Raw genomic sequence first — 23,832 nt, 5'->3', positions numbered from 1 at the left:
TGTCTCGGAAATTGTATTTTTGCTTGTTCATTTTCACTAGGCGTTTATATGAAGTTTATCTGAATCCCTTAGGAACCACAGAGGTTCCAACTCACACTGGCCGCTGCTTTGCGGTAAAATGATATATGTCGACAGACGTAAAGTACGGATGTAGGTCAGTTTGACGCTTAGAAAAATCGATTATGTTCCATGCAAATATAATGTTTAAGTTTTTTTTTTATTAATTAGTAATTCAGTGTGGTTAAACTTTCAGCAAACTCAATCAAATAAATAAAGTTTATGAACGATTTGCCGTGGTTTGATTGTGAAACCACACCTTCAATATTATGCTGTTGGTTTTCATGAATAAAAAACGTTCTGAGTATAAAATAGTATACAGAGTGAACATTATACTGGTTGCCTGTTATGCAAATACATTACTATGCTACTAAACTATAATTACTTTCGAAATTATGCAATTCGTTTTTATTGTATTTGTTTTTATACCAAATCATAATTTCTGCATATCAAAATTATGCAATTCAAATTATGAAAAATGAAATTTCGCAAATTGTTATTATTAAAAACATTACACACCCCATATGTGGATATATACCATTATGTTATAAAATAAAACACAATTAAAAATTCAAACTGTATTAAACATATTAAATAAGTAATTGTAATATTTACATCAGGTTAAGATTAACAACCAATATACATATTTGAAATACATTACAAAAAATAATATCTTCCATAAATAAAACGCAACTTTGTACAGTTTGTACTTAGTCTAAATTGAACTATCTACCAACCTACACATTTCAGTATGCATATTCGCTTATGCAGCTTATTTACTATTAGTACTAAAACATAATTATATGATTCGTGAGTTTGCTTTCCAGTGTTTATATATGTAAAAAATGGTCAGTGTAGGGTTCCGTAGTTACCATTCTATCAGAATAGGCTAAACTGGGGCTATACATATCGTGTACATTACAAGCATAACGGAGTACCTTCGCAGCGCTTTGTACGTGTTTTTACTAAGAGAAGTCTTTTTACAATAACTCAAAAACGGCTGGACAGATCATATTTGCTATAGTTTTCTTTGAAAGTATTTATAAAATTTTTATATACGAATATCTTATATACGGTTCAAAAGTTAGAGGGCGGGGACACATTTATTTTCGGGGCGATTATTTCTGAAAATTTTCATTTTATCAAAAAATGCTTGTTGGAGATCCTTATTCATTTTGAGAGACCTATCCAATGATACCTCACACCATTGTATATATAGTTTTTATTTTACCGTTCTGTCGCCATGCATGATTTATTTATCCATACCAAATTGCAACTTTCTAGCACTAACGATCACGGAGCAAAGCTGCGGACGGACAGACCGGGTAGTGGACTACGGAACCCTTATAGTTTCGCCATGTCGCCGTCCGTGATAGTTAAAAAGTAGAGCGCATGAGGAGAAGGCGAGGACAATAAACATAATATTTAATGAAAATGTTTGGTTATCCGTCATGTACCTGTATATTATACATACATTGCACATTGACATATCAAGGCAGCTTCGTCAAGTTTGAGCTTGTTGAACAGTACAACAAAGAAAGGTTAATCCTAACGTTTACAACTAACAGGACTCTGACCGCCGAAGTGGCAGACGTTATGGCGACGCTAGTAATTTGGTAGATGAACAAAGATTTCAAAAGTAAAGATAGGCCCGTTTTTATGATTCCGACCGAACATCATGAGTTCGCATCACGCATGCGATTGGTTGCAACTAATTGCGTTGGCGCCATCTAATAGATCAAACGCCAAAATTATGGCGGCATCGTTTCGAGCAATGGCGCCCCAAACTTTAGGTAAGATTGCGCCACTTATTGATATTTAACAAATTTAACGCATATCCGTGAAAGAATAAGGATCAAATTCAAATGGCGATCTACAAGTTTTAATCATGTGTCTAAAGATGGCAGTAAATTTATTGTGGCTACAAAATTTTCTTTGACAATCTACCTCTATTTCAAATTCTCTTTGGTTGGACTGCACGCTCGGGTAGCATTAGTGCACCGTAGGTGATAGTAAAGTAATCCACAAACGGTTTTTTAGAATCCCTTAGCCAAGATGGCAAAGAGAAATCCTTGTTTTGTTATGTCCCTCCGTCTGTCTTTTCAGCTGTCCGTCTGTATGTAACGAGCATCTATTCAGAAGTGATTGATACATTTAGAATATATGTACCTCCAGTGAGCCGCTTCATAATTTTGTGGTCTGACTACTAAGAACGACCACTGAGCGCGAAAAAAAACCTCAAATCTTATGTTTCACAATGGTTATCTCTAGCAATACATACATAATATAGGATATATGTAACTTAATATATCATTTCAATGATATAATAACCAGAGGATCCTTACGTAGTACCTAAGTACGCTACACAACCACACTTATTGCGATAATATACAACATAAACATAGAAGACGTTTGAGTAAGTACCTATTTTACTTATCTAGTCATAAGGTTCGAACATTTCAGTTCTATAATTACAGGTACTGAAATGTATACAATGTATAATTAGGTATAAGTAGATTCATAAGAGCTGGCGCGAGATTTATATTAAGCTGTCAAAATTCTCATATAAAATCCGCGTTGACATTCGTGATTTAACCTATTTTGTTTACAAGTGTGTGCTTTCACCGCTCTTGACATCTGAAAAGTGCCCATACGATTGCGCTCACTTTTAAACAAACTAATTTTATAATTTACAATGATGTTGATAGGTACATTTTATTTATACTAAAGTTAAACATAGATGCGAAAGTAAGTCTGCCTTAACAATAGTAAATAAATAATTTTAGTAAGTCTGTCACTTACCCTTTCACGGCTAAACTGCTTTATTTACGTTATTTTTATAAACCAAACCATATGGATGAAAAATTAATTAAGCTCAATCTCACACTCGCGCGTATTATAGTATAAAAAATTATGAAATGTATTGATGTGAGGGTGAATACGGATATCCGTATTTCCTCTTTGTACCATTCCATCCTCCACATCTTCTATATATTTGGTCGCCATTTATTTTATTATGTTTTCTGTTTCTGGGAAAGTTAAATGATAACATTTCGGCCTCTGCCCATATCGCATATATTTTACAATAATTTATATCTTCAACATATTTAATATAAATATACTCGACAATACAACTGATTATTAGTATTATTACCTACTATTCATTTACAAGACAAATCTTTACATATGAAATGAACGCTTTTAACATTTGACCTATTTCTCATAAGTCCTTTAATATTTATAGAGACATTTTATTACAATCGCTGTGAAATGAACCAAACCGATACAACTCAATAAAATTTCACGTTGGGTGGCGTGACGTCTGCACACTCAGATACCATCTAGCTCACGTATTATGCATTGAATAAAATTTAAATATAATCTAAACAGCAGCATTTAAATAAACCAATACAATATACAATATATTTGAACCATAAGAGGCAATTGAGTTTTATGTATGGCCGCGTACTTAGCTCTTGCGGCTTCGCAGCGCGTGACATTCGACGTCCAGCAAGAATCATTGTGAGATCTAAGTAACAGTCAATCAATATGCAACAAAGGTACAATCAAAGATCTATTAAGGCAGACGAAACTGCGTCCATGACATGGCATGGCAAAAGCAAAGATCTCACAGTGGATATAATCCATCAGCAGGCGCAGGGGCAGACTTACAGCAGGCTGCGGGCCTGGCTGCTGCGGCTGCGCGGCATGTGGCGCGCGCGGGCTCTGGGCGCGAGTCGCGCGCGCGGGGCGCGGCGTCAGCGCGGCGGCGGCGCGCCCGGCGGCGTCCAGCGCAGGCAGCTCGGCTCCACGCAGCGCGCGCGCTCCGCCCGCCGAGACACCTCCTCCAGGACGTCCTGCGCGACCACGGCACAGTCAAACGATATCAACTACTCGTACATATAGGTATATTTAGGTTAAGAATATAGGCCTGGAAACGTGGTAATAAAGAACCGGACTGACAATGAACACAGCTAAAATTTATTATATTACAGGGAAGCGGAAAACCTTACACCTCCAGCAATGGAATACGCATATGCTGGCTATTAGCGGTTTGGTAATCGTGGGGCTCACATTACTCATACCCTCATTAATGACCCTCAGCTCAGCCCCTAAACTAAGGTAATTAATTAGTTCAAATGTTAAATAGATCAACGTAATTAAGACAATACACGAAAATTTTGACATATTTATATTAATATGAAGAAAGAATTCCATATTTTTCTACATTATATTAAAGGAATTGTGCGTTCGTTTAGCTACATCATACCAAAAGAAACTGTGAATAAACATTGTATATACTCTCGAATAACGTAAAAGTAAAACTAATCTATGTTGTGTCCGCTCACCTGTTTCTTTAGTACAATATGCTTTCCCTTCCAATACTTCATGAGACCTCTCTCCTGCAACGTCGATACTATATCCGAGGATGCAATGGCGAGGTCCTTGCTCAAATCTCTGATGCACAGGGTAGGTCCGGGCGCGGAGCATAGTCTTTTCAAGAGCGCTTCCTTCCAATAGGAGCGGTACGAGATGAGACCCAAATCTGAGAGCGGAGTTTCTGGAGAGCCGACTTTGCCTTCAACTTTGGTAAGAAGGTAACCTGTGGGAATAACTGTATTTCAATATCTACGCATTTACACAAAATAATATTTAATTTGTTTTGCCTTTAGATAGGGTTCAATTCTCTACAATTGTTGGTTTTTAAGAGGAAAGGCGACGGCCGCTTCACCATACAGACTTAGTCCCCATTTTCCTCTATGGATACTGATTACTGACATTATGCAAAATATTTTTGCACAGTTTGATGTATATTAACCATAGCTATGCCCTTATGTTAGACTTTTTTTTTAGAGAGATTATCGTAAAAATTATCAGCGTTAAATAGATTTCATACAAATTTTAAATGATCCTAACTCTAATAATAATTAAAAACTCGAAAAAAAATCTGTTAATATCCAGAGAGGAAAATGAGGACTACGTTTGTATGGAAAGGCGATTTCGCGCGGTCCTCTACTTTCGTCTTAAAACAAAATGATGCAAAAACATGTGGGCATCTATCTGACGGCAAAATTGTGTTCACCAAAAGCGTATTAACAAGGCATATGTATTGTGTAGCTTTAGAATTATTCAAGAATAATTATGAAACACTACAATTTAATTTTGTAACATGATAAAATACCTCATTTAGATTCGTAATGCTAATATGTTTCTTTTTATCATGGTTTAATATGCACGATGTTAAGATTTTACGGAACACGCGAAAAAACGCGGACCAAGTCGACTGAATCTTTATTTATCGTAAGTCCGAGTATCACAAGACTTTCCATGTCTCAACGTGTGCTCAGGTTGGTATGGTGTTTAGGTTGGGTATTTATTGTAACTGAATTTCAAATTACCATAATGTTTTGTGGGGTTGCACGCAAAGTATAACTAACCTCGCCTAATACAGGTCCTAACGCACGCGATTCTTACGCCTATCCAGGTATGAATCATTCACTAACGTTATACTTGTGGCTGACAAGTGTATGGCTTTTTGTAGACTAAAAACTTTATTTTCCTAAGGCCGAACCCGTAGTACTGATTTCTTCAATGTAATAATCATTTTGTATTGGAACAGGGTCGTATTTTTTTTGTTTCGTTCGATTTCAAAACAACATAAATCCAGCCATATTTCTTAGAACTGTCATCTTTTTTGTATGGTGGACCTTATTAGGTTATAAATGGCATAAGTAGCACGAAGGATATAGTGTCAGAGCAGAAAGTGATCCACTTTCACTGCTCTCTACTACATCTTGTAAATCAAGGTGATGACGAATACCTAAATAACATTAAGTCCGTATTTTATGCAATACGCTTCATTGAGCACTAAAGATTAATAAATCATGTATAAATTAATGGTGGATACACGTACACGGAGTTGCAAAAATTAAGTTTTCATCGAAATGGCTAAATTCCATCAAGATTTATGTAGATCCATATGGTGGGAAAATTTGCTGACTATGGATGAGTTTTTGGTGGCTCAGATGGCAGAGCGCTGGAGTATGGATCCAAAGGCCGTGAGTTCAAGTCTCACCCAAGGCAGTAATTTTTCCACTTTTAAATTTATTCTAAACTTAATAGCATCGTTCGCAGACGTTTCTGCTTTTAAAAAATTAATTAAGGATTTATCTGTTCACCCCAGTTTCCATTTCAGTATAGTTCTTTGCAAAACATGGAATATAGTTAAAGTCCAATATATGTAAATAACAAATTATGTAAACAAACGTGACATATATTGATAGCAATTGACATTTAGCCTAACGAAGATTGATTTCACTGAAATATTATTAATTTACATTTCATTATAAAACATAAATAAATGATTTAAGTATATAAACTGTCAAAAATATCATGAGTGTCCTTTAAAAGCGCTAAATTTCAAAAATAAATTGGTGTTCACTTCTCATATTCGTAAAATTGAATTTAAGTCGCGTGTAAGCAACATAAAATTGCTTATTATGCTGTAGATTAGAGATGCAACGAATATTGGGCCATTATTCGGTATTCGGCCACCATTTTACTATTCAGCCGAATACCGAATAGTGGCATAGTATTCGGCCGAATACCGAATAGTACGTTAACATTAACACGTAGATAACAGTAAACGAGGGGTAAAAAAAAGGAAAAACTACAAGTAGGCATTCAATTATCAAGATCAGTATAATCTTTCAGACTACCTTTATATTCATAGATAGTACAAAACATGAGAAAAATAATACAAAGTATTTTTTTACACATACGACGAAAACTAACGCAACGCAATGTCCGCAATTCAATATGCACTGCTTGCAGAATAAGCGCGATTTCTATCAAAGACTGCCTACAGCGCGAAACAATTTGCAACTTGCACAGCGCACGCACGCGCGCGTTCTAATTTACTTCATTTTAGGTAAAACTACAAGCCAAATATTCGGCTATTCGGCCGATGGCTCCGCCGAATATTCGGTATTCGGCCAAGCCACTTTTCGTTGCATCTCTAGATCTAGAGCATAAAGTAAATCATATATTACGACCCTTATTAACTCAGCAATAAAGTTCAAAATCTGCCATAAAAACTGCCAGCCCTGCCGGCGCGCCGGATCGAGTACGATTTTCTTTAGTCTTGAACAAATATGGCAAAATAACCTAAAATATTGGAATTTTTTGTAAATTTTCCTCGCAATCCAAGTGAAAAGCAGAGTGTCAGGCATAAATGTCCATCTTTATCCTCGACTGTATTGGTCCCACATTGCCTCGGATAAAAATGGATCGCTTTATGCCCTTGTTGAACAATCTACTATTGTTAACATTATTAGCAATTCAAATTGATCTTAATATGAATACCTATTTAATAAGTGCTGTATTATTACTTTAGTAGCGGGAAAGGTAGATAATATATTTTAGTATTTTTCCCACAGCTTGGTAATGACCACTAGTCCACTTGTTTAGTCGTGCAATGACTAAGTAACGTTCGACTACCCCTGGTTCAGTACGCAGAACGATAATTAACCGTAGCCATCAGAACGCGCATCTACAATTCGTCGGCCGCGTCTCACGCCCCCTACGCCCACGGGGGGTTGTCTAGACGCCAGACCGATCTATACTGCAGCCATCGATCCGGGTCGACGACCTGCCGGCCCAAAACAAACCTACGTAGCCGCTTGCCCAGGGAATTCGGCGCTGATAGATTTTTTTTTTAATTCCTGAGGTAGGTCACGGGTTACAATGAGAAAACTGCTAACCGAGCGCTGAAGGCGTTGCCCAAGTGTTTTCTCATTTCTGGGTTTAGATGTGTTTGTGCTGCTGTGCTCCATATTGCAATAGCCATAAAGCGGCTGATTTATTCTAAGAATTAGGTAGAAACGGGATACGTGGACTAAGTATTTGATATAAGTAATGTGTTTGCATACCTACTCCATGTCTCTAGAACATGACAAGATCAGGGGCTCTGAACCACTTTTTCTTCTATCTAACCGTAACAGGAATGGAGTATACTCGTCAACAGTGTGCCTAATTGGTTTCCGCAAATTATAACTAATTTTAATGTACGTAAATCTCCAAAGAACAGAAAAATGAATAAGAACTTTACCAAAACAATGATAGGTAGGTACTTAAATTCACAGAAAAAATATAGAGATTCCGTCAAACTCAATCGATTAATTATGAAGCATATTTAAGTCAAGATTTAAGTCTATATTGGTCTTTATATATACACAAAATTAAATAAACAATAATCCACGATCATCAATGGTGCTAAATAAACACTTCCCAGCATTTCTATGACCTAGACCCCCTCATGCATAAAAATATATTAAGCATTTGTACTTACTGAAGTCGATGAGTAGTCTTCCATAGCCTTGCCTTTGGTAAGGAGGAAGCGTCAGGATGCACGAGACGTTGTAGTTCAGGAACGAATTCTTTTCCTGCCCAGAAAGAAAATGTAAAGTTTCAAAAACGTACTATCTTAAACGTAAGTTTTAGGGACAACTGTAGTTACAAACTGCAGTTGCCCGCAAGAGTTTGTTACAAATAATAAATAAAAAAATGATATACGATATACAGTTAGCCATGACATGACTGTAAGGCCTCATTGACATTGAGGATCAAGCCATTCAAGCCGGACGAACTACCTGATCCTAAGGGCATAATGTTACAATCTTGCGGGCTCAGTAGTTTGTCAAGCGTACCTACTTTGTCATTCTGTTGTATCCTTGACAATTGTCTTACAATCTCAACTATACGAGTATAATAGTCAATAGGAAGGAAATAATCGTAAATACAGAAAGTTCGGTTATTCCATTTTTTGCCACCAAGGACATATTTTATGATAAAAATCACTCTGTACTTTATTCTGGAGCTTGTAAAAAATGCGTCGAACACGGTCTACACTTCTCATATTTCCCAAGATACGGATACACTTTACAAATATCTTAATTTGATCAACCAATACGGTACAAGCAAAGTTATATAGTTTAGCACTATATGTGCCAAATTCAATAGGCCAAAATAGCCGTTTCCGTGTAAATTGGAAAATAATTTCGGTGATTGACAAATAGTGTTGGGTTTCAATAGGCATTTTAATAAGTTCATTATTAATTTTCATTGTACTCGGCACCTCCGTACATGGTACCCCAAATCCAGATGTAAAACGAGCAGCGAGTTCATGTTTAATTTTCATCATTAATTATTATTTTGATTATTCCTAATCGTATATATAGAGATTGATGACATGGTACTTTAAAATCACATCTCAGTTTGACCGCTTCGTCAACGCAAGTCATGCTTAACGTTATGATTTGTCATGTGTTACTTGTGGCAGATGAATCAGTGTATTTTAAATTGCCTTCCATTCCAAACTCAATAATTCCGAATATACTAGGAAGAGATAAGGTCTCAGAATTTAACCCTATGGTACCACAAAATTTAGTCATACCACTGGACTTGATTTCATTTACAACCACTTTCTGGGTTCTTTGGTTAAGTAAGATTTAACATAGCTCAGAATTTCGGTTGGCTGACCGTAGTACTACAACTGGTGTAGTAGTGTATCATGCTTCACGCAATCAAATGCTTTGGAGAGATCCCAACCTAACTACCCAACTTACTTTACCTTACACCTACCTAGCGAGTGTACCCAGGAGTAGTACAGAGTAGCTTGAGATGAATCAGTGTATTTTAAATTGCCTTCCATTCCAAACTCAATAATTCCGAATATACTAGGAAGAGATAAGGTCTCAGAATTTAACCCTATGGTACCACAAAATTTAGTCATACCACTGGACTTGATTTCATTTACAACCACTTTCTGGGTTCTTTGGTTAAGTAAGATTTAACATAGCTCAGAATTTCGGTTGGCTGACCGTAGTACTACAACTGGTGTAGTAGTGTATCATGCTTCACGCAATCAAATGCTTTGGAGAGATCCCAACCTAACTACCCAACTTACTTTACCTTACACCTACCTAGCGAGTGTACCCAGGAGTAGTACAGAGTAGCTTGATTAGTACAGAGTCGGCATCAATCGTTTAACGACTTTTAGTTTATTCGTCTTTAAATGTTGAAGCAATTTTCTCAAACAGATTACAGATTTTCTGAGAACAGGAAGTATGGAAATTGGTCTAAAGTTTCCAAGGTCATCATTGGAATGAATGATGGACGAACATTGACATATATATCTAAGGACGGGCCTTACGGGCACTAAGAATGGCGCTAGTTCAGTGGTGTCACTCTCGAATTCGAGCCAATCGTGCAGTCTAACGGAACTAGTTGCGGCAATCGCGCGCGTGGTGCGAACACGTCAACCAATCGCGTTGCGGCGTTAGACTGGACGATTGGCTCGAATTCGTGTGCGTGACACCGTTGTACTGGCCCCATTCTTATTATCCGTAAGGCGCGTCCTTAGATATATATGTCAATGTGGACAAATGACCTTAGTTCATCAGATTGGGAAACGCACATTCTCTAACACATTGGCTAAATACGAAGCCGCGACGTCAATAATAGATTACATGACTTCACAAAGCAATTAAATATGCACAAGCAAGTGGGCAGCCTGATCTATTCTGCGCGCGCCCCAAGTGACAATTTGCCAATGCAAACACGCGGGGAGTCTAGACGACGCACACACCTAACGAAATAAATCTGCTCCAGCCAGTGTTCACGTCTAGCTAAACTCACTTTATGAAATTTATGTAGTTACCTTCTATGTAGGTACAGCTTCTACTATATCAAACGAAAACCCAACAAGTGCTAAGCTTCAGGTGGTTGGTTGCGTTTTGTTAAACCCCAGAAGATCAGTTTAAAATAACCTAACCTTACAAAAATACAAAACCAAAAACAATATTTAAGTTGTAACAATAAAATCATTGTATTATTGTTTCGGGAGCAATAATGGCACAGACCGGTAGATAGATATTTAAAGAAAATTAAACGAATACGATGATCTATTAATGCCGAAAATATGGGACCTGCTGTTTTACAGAATACCAATAGATTTGTTTAAACTAACTCTTATACTGATACTCTTATATGGGATACTAAGTCCATTATGTATCCGTTCATCCGCTTACCAAAAGAGACCGACATTTACACTTTACTACTTTATAATAACTTGAAACCTAATGTCTTGCTTCAGACATAAAAGCCTTTGTCTAAGGAGCTTATTTATCAAGAAGCTTATACTTTCTTAGGGGATTTTATTTTAACGATTCGGGAAGTGGGGGGCGCTCCTAGTTCGATGACCTGGTACAGACAGTCTGTGGTCTCATCCTTTGTCTGGATTTAGGTATATTTAACTTGTAAACTCGATATACCGTTTGGTCGCGACACTTGTGTGGAGCTGATGTTTTGGAGTTCAGGTAATGTGTTAAAAGTTGGACGTGAGGAAACATGAGGGCGTGGTGAGTTTAATATGGAAAAAGCGGTAGTGAGATGTATGGCCTATATTCTATTCACGTATTCAACTGCAGACCAAACTTGAAAATTATGTATGAAGTTAATTTTTATAAGTGAAAGTAGAAGTAATAACGAATTATTAATAATATCCTGTCTACAATCTAACAATTCGTCGAAGGTTAGTGGATTTCTTGGTTAGCTGCTGGGCAGTCGATGTGCGACAAAAATTGTAATATGCATACCAAATACATAGAATTAATTGCGTTCCGACAAAATTATTCAGTATTAGATATTGCTTGGCGAAGTGGCAAACTTAATGTCCATCTAACCCTTGTCCAATTTTATCAATTACATGGAACTTATTAGAACAATCCATTTACTTAAGCAGTTTATTTTTGTTACAAGTGCATGTTACGGTTGGAGTCGCAATCGCAACCCCGAATGCATCGCTGAGGGAGGCTTACTGCTGGACCGAGGTATTGACCAGACGCCATCTTTCGCCTGCTGAATATTAAACACTGTCCAAATTATGAGTATGAGACTAACATAAATATATATTTAGCTAACGAATTCTTTTAGTTTTTTTACTTAAACAAAAAAACGAGTTTAACGCCACCACATTTGTTTTCACATCTGTGCCAAATATGGGGTCCGAAAGGCAGAATTTATATGACCAATAATAAGTACCTACTAAAACGATTGGACATTTAAACTTATCCTTGTTAAATTGTGACTGCCTTTACAAGACTTTAAAAAGACCCTTTGACCGTCTTCTTGCATTATTTTAAGCAAAATCACTAAAGGACAATAAATAGAGTACCAAAAAAGGTTTATCTTTAATCGTATACTTTTACTATAGTTTTAAATTTTAAACTATTGTTTATTAAAAAAGGTTAAAATTATATACGCTTATTTTATTTAGTACTCATACCTACGAGCAAATCACCGGTGACAGTCACGTGCCTTTGCCGCATCTCCGAACCTCTTAAAACGCCGTAGCTCCTCCAAGTATATCGGTAAAGGTCTATGAGAGCGCTAAGAACATCATTTTGCTTCAAAACTGAAACGCAAGGCCCTCGATTTACTACGTCGTAGACGCTACGTCACGTAGTTTACGTTGAGAGTGCTACGCTGCTACGCCGTAGGCCATAGTAACTGCCGTATCGGGAAATGGTTGCAGAAGAAAATGTGCTTTGTTAATAGAGAAGAGAATTAAAATTGCCGTAACTTTGTGTAGTGGCGGGTTACTCTACAGAAATGTGAACGTATTTTTAAGTGGTAACAGTCAAATTTGAGCTTTATTTCATAAGCAACATAGTTCGTAATACCTAATATTATATGATACTGCAACATTCAAGTGAAAATACAAATGCTACAGCATACTAAACTGCAACAGGACTACTTACCTCTGAGTCGAATCTTATAAATAAATAAGGTCGACAGACATATTCAATTTATACTGTGGTCTAGAACTATGGTAATTAATCGTTCATATTTTATTTATATGTCAAGGTATTTATGTTTCCCTAATAAGTTGTAGTAAACATTGACCTAAAAATCCTAAACAGTATACTGACAGCACGAAAAACAAATAAAAATTAGATATGATTAAAAAAATTACTAACACGGTACCTAAAAGGCTTAAAGGGCTAGTCAGGTTATTGACGCAGAAAAGGTGACATTTTATTAGTCCGCACGAAAACGTAATAAAAGATAATTTGGCTACTTCAAGGCAATATTCAGCTTTTATTGCACACTAGCGACCGACGAGGCGCGTGCGATATAAAATATATACTTTGAAATAGATAGTAGACAAACATTCGTTAGATAAATTACCAAACTGTTTAACATATATGGATAGGTACCCAAGTTTGTAAATAATATCAAACAGTATGTAATTCAAACAAGTTGTAAACGTATTAAGTGTCCATTTTCTATCGACTAAGAATACACTCGCGGGCAAATAATACGGGTCAGTGACAAAAAACCTTATATTTTACAAATTAATAGCGGTATGTGCAGAAAACTAACTGTGTATTATACAGAATGTAATATCGAATTGAATTGAACCTTCAATGTTCTACAAGAAATCTGGAAAAAAAAATATTTAAAAAAGAAGTCGAATTTGGTACTAAATTCAAATTGAGCTTATTTCACTTTTGCTTGTTTTCTCACTTTTGTTTTCAATCTGTGAAAGCAAAATGATAAAAGGCAGTTACTGTTGTCTTTGATGGTCATTATCGAATTACTATCATGTCGCTAACACAAGATGAATGTACACGTATCATCACTTTGTTACAAGAAGGCAGAAGTCAGAGATATACAGCAAGAAGAACTGGCGTGTCACTGTCTACGGTGCAGAGAGTCCTCCAACGTTTCCTAGAAACTGGCAGGAACCTTTGAAGACCAGGAACCGGCAGGCCGAGATGTACTTGGGCTAGTGAAGATCGATTTATTGTTACAACCATGCTCCGAAATCGGCATTTCACTGCAGTTGAAGTAAAAAACCAACTTCGGGAGACCCGAAGAGATGACATCAGCGAGTGGACTGTAAGGCGGCGGCTTCGTGAAGCTAATTTGTCCCCACATAGACCGGCAAATGGCCCAACACTTTACAGAGGACATCGAACAGCAAGAAAACTTTACGTACGCGAACACAGGCGATGGGGTGACGAAGAATGGGCAAGAATTATGTGTTCTGACGAATCCAGATTTATGATCTATGCACATGACGGGCGGCGAAGAGTTTACAGACGGACAGGTGAACGTTTTATTTCAGCGTGTTTTGAAGACAAAGTTTCCTTCGTCGGTGGGTCTGTTATGGTTTGGGCTGGAATCTCTTCAGAGAGTCGCGCGGAATTAGTTTTGATAGAAAATGGAACGTTAATTAGTGCCAGATATGTGAAAGAGATTCTTAATAAGCATATTTAATTAATATGGGTGAAAACTCCATGTTCATGCATGACAACGCCAGGCCACACACAGCTCAGATTGTAGAAGATGATTTTGAGGAGGTTGGCATCAACACTATGAACTGGCCCTCAAGAAGTCCGGACCTAAATCCAATTGAGCACGTACGGGACGAGCTCGGGAGGCGTGTAAGAAATCGAAACCCAGCCCCAGCTACACTTCGAGACCTGAAACAGGCGTTAGTGGAAGAATGGGCTAATATCCCGCAAGAACGCATAAGAAACTTAATAAACAGTATGCCCAATCGTTTAGAAGCTGTAAGAAGAGCCCGAGGAGGCAATACGAATTATTAATATATTTTTCACGTCAGCAGCTGGAACAAGGGTAATTTGCTGCTTAAAAACAGTGAGCAAAATCGCATTTTGCTCACTGAGTGAGACAAAATAACATTCAAGTGACCTTCATATTCGAATGTCATTTCAACGTGCGGGGCCTAATACAAGTTCGAAGTATTTGGATTCTATTGTCTTTGTCCCTTTCACGTCATTAGCAAAAAGAAAGAGACAAAAAAAGTGCATACGTAATTCAACGATATATTGACGGTTTATAATAGTCCCCGAAATAAGTCAGACCGCATCGTTCCAAAACACCCTACGAGTCTTGATTCGTAATAATTAATTAATGAAATAAGAGTTTTTAAATTTAATGAAAATACCATATTTTACGTATTTTACTATACAATCAAAACAATGTACTTATACAAATTTACGCAATTGTTACGCAGTAAATAATTCTACTTAACGACTTTTAACGATCTCTACTATAGTTGACAAATAGTAGTATCCGCAATTCGTATCTTACAAAGTTTATTTTAACAAAAAAAAGTTGACGTTGAACTATCAATTGATGTTCGTTAATTCATTATTTTCGTATCATTTTATTGAAATTTCTTTCGTTTTGTTTTATTGCGGTAATTAAAGTTAATTGTTAGAATACCTTCAGAAAACATGAGTGAAATAGTGATGAAGACGGATTACATTTTTTCAGGTTGTATTTTTTGATTGCTGACTGAAGTGAAAATTTTTGTGTACTACACGAGATCAAAGTTATTTACATCTCGTGCGCTTTTGAGTCCCTTACTACGCTCAAGATTCTAATTATAGAATCTTTCGCTTGCACGGGACTCAAGATACGCACTCGAAGAAATATCAAACTTTGCTCTCTTGTTGTACAAATAACTATTTCACGTCAGTAGCTCGAACAAGGGTAATTTGCTGCTTAAAAACAGTGAGCAAAATCGCATTTTGCTCACCGAGTGAGACAAAATAACATTCAAGTGACCTTTAGATTTGAATGTCATTTCAACGTGCGGGGCCTAATACAAGTTCGAAATATTTGGATTCTATTGTCTTTATCCCTTTCACGTCATCAGCAAAAAGAAAGAGACAAAAAAGTGCATACGTAATTCAACGGTATATTGATGGTTTATAATAGACCCCCGAAATAAGTCAGACCGCATCGTTCCAAAACACCCTACTTACGAGTCTTCATTCGTAATAATTAATTAATGAAATAAAAGTTTAAAATTTAATAAAAACACCATATTTTACGTATTTTATTATACAATCAAAACAATGAACTTATTCAAATTTACGCAATTGTTACGCAGTAAATAATTCTACTTAACTACTTTTAACGATCTCTACTATAGTTGACAAATAGTAGTATCCGCAATTCGGACCGGATCTTACAAAGTTTTTTTTTTTTAAAGTTGTCGATTGAACTGTCAATTGATATTCGTTAATTCATTATTTTCGTATTATTTTATTGAAATTTCTTTCGTTTTGTTTTATTGCGGTAATTAAAGATAATTGTTAGAATACCTTCAGAAAACATGAGTGAAATAGTGATCCGTCCGTCTGGATTACATTTTTTCAGGTTGTATTTTTTGATGGCTGACTCACGTGAAAAATTTTGTGTACTACACGAGATCAAAGTTATTTGCATCTCGTGCGCTTTTGAGTCCCTTACTACACTCTAGATTCTAAATTATAGAATCTTTCGCTTGCACGGGACTCAAAACAAGCACTCGAAGAAATATCAAACTTTGCTCTCTTGTTGTACAAATAACTATTTCTCAAAAATAGACGGCAACAGCGACTTTGCCGTTAAGAAAATAGGTCACGAAGTTTTTATTATTATTTTTACGCTGCGACGCACGGTTTAGGAGATACAGCCCTATAAAGATTTCTACATGACTGAAAAAAAAAACTTTATGGGGCTGTATCTCCTAAACCGTGCGTCGTAGCGTAAAAATAATGAAATTTTTGTTCCCCTTTGAGTCCCCGAAACAATATTTAACAAACACAAAAAAGAAAAGAAAAACACAAAAAAGACAAAAAAAGAAAAAAAAACATTATGGCAGAATTATGCTTATAGGTTTTTTATGGTTGAATGCCAAGACGGTCCAAAATTTGACGTTTAAAAACAAAAGAAGGTTGCGTTACAGGCCTAGGTGTGTAAGGCTGTATGAAATTCCTTTACATATCATCTTCACTCATCGCACATGATATGTAGTATTTCCGGACCTAATTTGAAGTAAGTCATGTCAACATTTCATTACAAGTTTGAGAAAAATATGTATAATTGGCACCAAAACTAAACATGAATAGTATTTCTAAACATGAGCAATATTTGCTCGAGGGAATTCAGCGACTACTTTTTTTTAAATTTTAAAACACAATAAAAATACATGATACCCGCGCTACCAAGCACCAACTGCCATCTCGCTCACACTTACGCTCAGCTCAGAGAGAGTGAGAGAAGACGAACTTACTGCACTGTTCGTGGCAAGTTGTGGTTGATTTCAGTGAGGTTGAGGTTGCTCCTGGTTTGTATCCATACTCTGTCGGTAAAAATCAAATAGGTACTTAAACTTGCTTTAGCCCCGATTTAACCTACCTTCTATTAGGGAATCACTACCTACCTGACTAACCGTCTAACTTAAGTGGTAAGTAATATAAACTATGTTTTGGGTGAATTAATATACATTTGAAGATTTTAAAAAAGCTATATGTATATCAAGGTATAAGTATTTTTTGATCGGCTCTGTTAGAATTTTTTCAGCCTCAGAACCCGTAAAAAAGCAAAGCTATCCGCGTTTCAACATGTACGCCCGCCATGCGATAAATCGGCCCGACAATCAGACGCTCTGCCAAAACGGGATTAAATCCCCGACCAGCCGTGTAATTGAATCCAGGTACAACCAGTCTACAGCTTACACACACAACTTTTATACCCAGCCACTTAGTTCATTGATTGTTGTGCATATTAGATGCATAACGTCTAAGACAAATTGGTGCATCGAATTTGACAGCTCCGTAGATTATGCGGTAGCTCTGGTTGTTAAACGTTGACGATGACAATTCAGTCACCAGACAACATGGTGCCTTACCGCGCCATCTTCATCAGCTATTCAATTAAGGGTCGCGATTTTTTCTTAAACTACATATATTATACAATCAATGATTTTTTGTTGATACTACTAAGTTTATGCCGATTTTATTTGTTTACGCATGAAAGATGCATTCCAAATATAGTTAAGATTCTACGATGACTTGGATGTTAACGACCTCGACAAGGTGCATTACCATTTCAGGCTGAAACAAACATTAACACCAAAACCCTCGGCGGGCACGTTAATTCACGCCCATACACATAGCCACCTACTACCGCTTACTACCCCATTCAGCGTCGCGTCAGCTGTGGGGGCAACGACCTGGGGGTCTGCACCCCCTGCATCCCCCTTAAAACGTACGCCGTACGTTGAGATTTTTGTAAATAACGCTTCGTGGATTTTGCGTTAATTTGAATTTTTGCGGCTGCGTCGTGTACTCAGATTTGATTTTTGGGTAGCATAAGTCTGAGCCATGCATAAATATAGGTGATAACGAGCATGCCAAATGTACGAAGGCTTACATTTTATTTTATGTGATAATACACAATATTATATCCATAAATTATAATTATATTACAAAAAAAAATATCGGGTTAAATTTACATTGCGCAAGTACATTACAACAAAAATTACTACTTTTTCTAAATAACAAGCAGCAGCAGTGGCAAACAAGCTTACGGCCCACCTGATGGTAAGCAGTCTCCGTAGCCTATGTACGCCTGCAACTCCAGAGGAGTTACATGTGCGTTGCCGACCCTAACACTCCGCACCCTCGTTGAGCTCTGGCAACCTTACTCACCAGCAGGAACACAAAAAATAAAATTCCCCTTTAAAACCAATTAAATCCATACTAAAACTGCTCATCTTTTTTTTATGGAATTCAACGGAGTTTTCTTATCTGAGCTTTAGGTGGCAACGTCGAAATATTCGAAATGTGCTTTTTGATTGGGAAAATATGATACTTTCAACAACGAACTGTGCGCGATATTTATAATATAATGTGTTTTTACTATTTTTTATTGATTTTAAGGCTGCCAGGAATTTCTCATCACCACGGCGGAGGGCAGAGGGGAGGGTTTAGATATTGTTCTTCTCACAGACATAATAGTTCTTCTCGTCTACAGGGTCAAATCGTCAGGTGACAAGGAAAACTTACTAATTACTAAAAAATGATTCAACAAAAATTAACCTCATTTTAGTAGTAGATGTTTCATTATGCCATGAACTTTTGTTAGTAATTAGTGAAATTTGCTTAGACGAAGTATTAGAATGTCTTTTATAGAAAGCGAGCAATTCTAAGCAAATTATGTATTCGCAGACAACTTTTCGCCGAATATCGATTCACAGAGTGATTTATTCGTGGATATAACTTTTGGTCGATTAACGTTTCGTAGACTCTCGGTTCACAATGTTCACATACTATTCAGTTCGTTTCGGTGCCAATTAGACAATTTTTTAAATCTCCTTTTATATTGTCGGTACACTTGTATTGATTCCAAAAAACACAATATTTCAGTATACTCAAAAGTTTTAACATAAATAATTGAATTTTTTATAGCTACTTTAAACCTCGCGCGAAAACGTTTACTTAATCACCAACTTAACCAGGAAGCCTACAGACTTGATACTAGCTACCTGTAGTTTGTACGCTTTTACTTTCGCTTACCACAAGTTTTTGTTCCTTCTGCATAGCAATAGTTCACCATTCCTGTTATGCCATACTTGTTTGCGACTCGGGTACGGTGACAGGTGTCATCTCGATAAAATTTATAATCTTAAAATGCCAAATCTTGCAAAATTGTATTGAGATGATATCTGTTTTTTAACAGACGTCAGATGCGGAATGAAGTGGCAACTTGACTTGACAAGTGAGTGTCATGGCCGCCATAAATCTATCATGGTAACCATAAGGGCATCTTACACTATCCAGTAGTTGTCGTTTCCGAATTTACGTTTTAACGTACATATAGTATTAATACTAATACTACACACATCTTATTTGGATAATGTTATTGTATTAAAACGGAATACCAAATGTTGTTTAGACCTGAAGTATTACCATTTCAAAACGAACATTTCTACCTCAAAATAGTTTTAATTCAATATTAATTAATAAGACAGTTTTTTATAAGAGTGATTATTTAAATATTCTAAGCATTTAAATATTGTATTTAAAATTAGCAGTAAATTATTTACTTACTTGCATTCTTTCGCCAATAATATAAATAATAAAAAAAACAAAAATAGCCGCATGGAGCGCGAAATCCCTACACGGAAGACACTGCCACGATTTAAGCCAATCTAATGTCGACAAAGTGGCGTCGAACGCATGGCTGAATCGCGGCGAGCTCTTTCCAGAAACAGAGGGGTTTATTATGGCTATACAGGACCAAGTAATAGAGACCCGTAACTATCAAAAATTCATTATGAAAAATAGAGATATAGATTCATGCAGAAAGTGCAATAAACTATACAACATATTACCGGAGCATGCAGAGCAATAGTCCAGACTGATTATAAGTACAGACACGACCAGGTAGCCAACATAGTCCACCAGAAACTTGCGATGAAATATAACTTGCTAACCCAACCAGCCGTTCCTTACTACAAGTACACCCCTGACAATGTCATAGAAAACCACGCTTACAAGATGTATTTTGACAGAGCTATCTTAACAGACCGAACCACCCACTACAACAGACCAGATATCACTTTAGTAGACAAAACAAACAAAACAGCCCTTTTAATTGACATAGCAATTCCGAATATTCACAACGTACAAAATACAATATCCGAAAAACTTACCAAATACACAGATTTGAAAGATGAAATAGCTAGAATGTGGAAATTAACCGTCACCATAGTACCCATTGTTTTGTCTACTACAGGTGTCATCCCACAACAACTACACACCTCAATAAAAACCCTATCGCTATCACCATCTTTATATTTACTTATGCAAAAAGCAGTTATTTTAAACACATGCCGCATAGTCAGAAAGTTTCTTCAGAATGATTTGCAACTTCCTAATATAAGTAACCAACTTTCTTCAGTTACCTTACCGCCACCAGGACCAAGCTACAACCGAGCCGAAAACGGTCAATTTTCATGTAGTGATTAATTTTATTATGAGATGCACTTGGCTTCGGCCCGTGCATTTCATTACACCGGTATTCCGTGGAATACCGAGAAAAACTAAGAACCCAGATAATAATAATAATAATAATAAGCCCGCAGGGCAGCTTGTGGCGAGCTGTTGGGGACCCCACGGAACCGAGTGTTCCCGAGAGTTGGTCAGGGTCTCCGTCTCCGGCGTGTCTTCGTCGGTCGGAGTGGACCCCAAGGGGACCCGCAGGACTCTCAGCTCTGGCTTGCCTTCATTGGCCGTCCAGAGAGGAATCGTTAGAGCTATATGCTCCGAGGGTGGAAGTGAAAGATGCATAAGACGCGAGTTGGCACAGTGGCTGTTATCAGCCACTGGGTAGAAAGCGGCGCACACCTCTCGACACCCCTGAGCCGCTCACACCGGTATTGCTCCTGGTCGTCTTTACGACGGCAGTTTCAGAGGCCCATCTAGTCAGCGGCAAGTCACCGCCTGCCTCTATAACGTGTTCAAGCATTGTTATGGCAGGTGTCTAGATCTCTTTACAATAGCCCAATCTTTTGACCAGCCAAAGTTCAACACCATAACCGGCCCTCTTCTCCACTTTATTTACAATAGCCCCTACACCAGCTGGGACCGATTTACGGGTATCTATTTGTACCCGTGAATGGGTTCTAGCTGGTGTATTACATAACATCAAATTTGTCTAAAAGGGCCTCTGTGCTGTTGGCTTCGACCCCACGCATGCCTCCCAAAGGTCCGGGACCCCATGGTCCCGAGATATGGAAAGACATACAAATAATAATAATATTATTCTTTATTGTGCACGACGAAAACATGCCTAAATACAGCAATTAACATAAAAAAACTAAGCAACAACAGGCGGTCTTATCGCTAAAAAGCGATCTCGTTTACGACTTGTAAACATAGCAGTTTTTCGTTATAGAACGCTTCACGTCGACTTCGCACATTATCGTAATTATTTATGAGCTTAAATAATAGTTTCCGGACCTCACTCGGTATAGTCATTATTAATATTATTTAAAATAAACCCCATAAAAACCGCGAACTATGGAAGGTAGAGGCAAGGAACAGAATCTCCATATACCAAAAAGTGTCCGACAAAAAACCATAAATAGGTGGCGCTATAATACCTAGAATACTTGAGAAAAAAATCTAATCATAGACAGCGCACTTCACTCCGTAAATAACGCCTAGGTTCTTAGCTACTCTAGCGCTACTCTGGAGATATTTGGAACTATTCTTTATAGCTAACAGCTGGACACTTTTGCAACAGTTCTGCCTAAGGAGATTCTGTTCCTTATTATTATTATTATTGTGGTTTCGGGCCTTTGAGTGCCACGTCGACCAGGTAGTGATCTATTGTGACAGCCCTTTAAAATTCATTACTGATGCCCGTTGAATCCAGGAAATTCCAGATTCTTTGGGCCGTAATGTTCTTCTGTTCCTTGCCTCTACCTTGGCATACTACTCTAATGAATGGCATAAATTGACAACAGGCTTTTAGCATTTTTTAAATCATAGACAATTGGTGATACCACATGACAATTGGAAATATCTGTCAACAATGTTTGGCTAGCCAGACTCTATGTTGCCTCTCTTCTATTCTATTTTTTTGCCTTCCGGCAACTCCCCGCTATCTTAATGAGCGTTTCAACTATCTCAATTCTATGAGGCTGTCGCGCAGTCTGCTTCGTTTCGACCCATCTTATTCTTCAAAATTTTACAACTGTTCATTTGTCTTTCAAGGTGTTCGACTCTGGATCTCTTTATCTGTAGGCATTAGGCGAGCTCAATCACTTGCTGTATTTAAAATAATACTTAAAGAACATTATCTATCTCCCCCTTAGTGTTTGTATAGTAGTTTTACTCTATGGCTGGCATGTTGCTGTTATATTTAGCTATATTTCGGTTTATTTTATATGTATGTTTATTTGTATTTCGTATATTATGTGTACCTACGTTTATTTACTGTAATTATTGTGTGTATGAAAGTGGGCTTCATAACGTTTTTGCAGCACCTACTGTTTTGATTATTTTTTCTATTTCCGCTACCCAAAAGTTGTCTGGCAGAGATCGCTCGTTAGCGATATGACCGCCTGTTGCCTGTCTCTACATTAGTCAATTGTTTTTTTTATCTTCTCTTTGGTAAAAAGAAGGAACATAAACACTGAACAGACTCCACGTCCACAACAGTCCACACTGCAAATCCTGGCGCAGTTCATTGAAGCGTTAGGGTACAGATGGCGCTTTTTGTATACCGCCCATACTACAAAATGCAGTTTACAACAATACCGAGCCAAGATTTATTGATTATATCCGATGTGTAAAGTCTGGAGGAAGAAAGAGAAGGAAAAATGGTGACCCTAGTCTGACTGCGCTATATGGTTTGTCGTAATTCTATTTTCAAACGTAAATTTCTGACAACCAGATATGCCGCATTATGTACGAAGTGAGTCTGTATGAATTAATTTTTAACAAGCAGAAACGTCTGCGAACGATGCTATTAAGTTTAGAATAAATTTAAAAGTGGAAAAATTACTGCCTTGGGTGAGACTTGAACTCACGGCCTCTGGATATCTAATTGTGTCTGTATGATTAAACTGACCTTAAAGGTCCGTTTACATAACACAACTTTCTTGCACATTGCATACAATAAAATTGAGACAAAAAAATGCTCAGTGTAAACCTAACATGATATTCTTGCATATTAAAAGCAATTTGATTCCAATGCTGGAATAGATTAAACAGAGGCCAACAGTCGGTTGAATGCAAGAATTGCCGCTCCATCTATCATTCATACGATGGATTCTGCCGTGCGGATCCAGTATAAATAAATCATATGCTATTGACAATAATAATGCCCAAG

The 23,832-nt window shown here is 37.2% G+C and overlaps 1 protein-coding gene across 1 annotated transcript in view; it reads right to left on the bottom strand.

The window, feature by feature from the left end:
- Positions 1-620: 620 nt before the first annotated feature.
- The window catches only part of LOC133534575 (histone acetyltransferase KAT7), a 34,251-nt gene continuing 11,039 nt past the window's right edge, over positions 621-23,832 (bottom strand). Inside the window, exons 9-11 of the mRNA XM_061873744.1 lie at positions 8,408-8,501; positions 4,407-4,660; positions 621-3,914 (exon numbers count right to left, since the gene is read on the bottom strand). Coding sequence (XP_061729728.1) covers positions 3,816-3,914; positions 4,407-4,660; positions 8,408-8,501 — 447 coding nt within the window. The 3' untranslated portion in view covers positions 621-3,815. The remainder of the gene's footprint in view (positions 3,915-4,406; positions 4,661-8,407; positions 8,502-23,832) is intronic.

This window comes from Cydia pomonella, chromosome 2 (genome assembly GCF_033807575.1).
Source record: "Cydia pomonella isolate Wapato2018A chromosome 2, ilCydPomo1, whole genome shotgun sequence".
Classification (NCBI taxonomy): Eukaryota; Metazoa; Arthropoda; class Insecta; order Lepidoptera; family Tortricidae; genus Cydia; species Cydia pomonella.
Note: the sequence above shows the minus strand (reverse complement) of the source record. Positions and strands in the feature narration are given on the sequence as shown.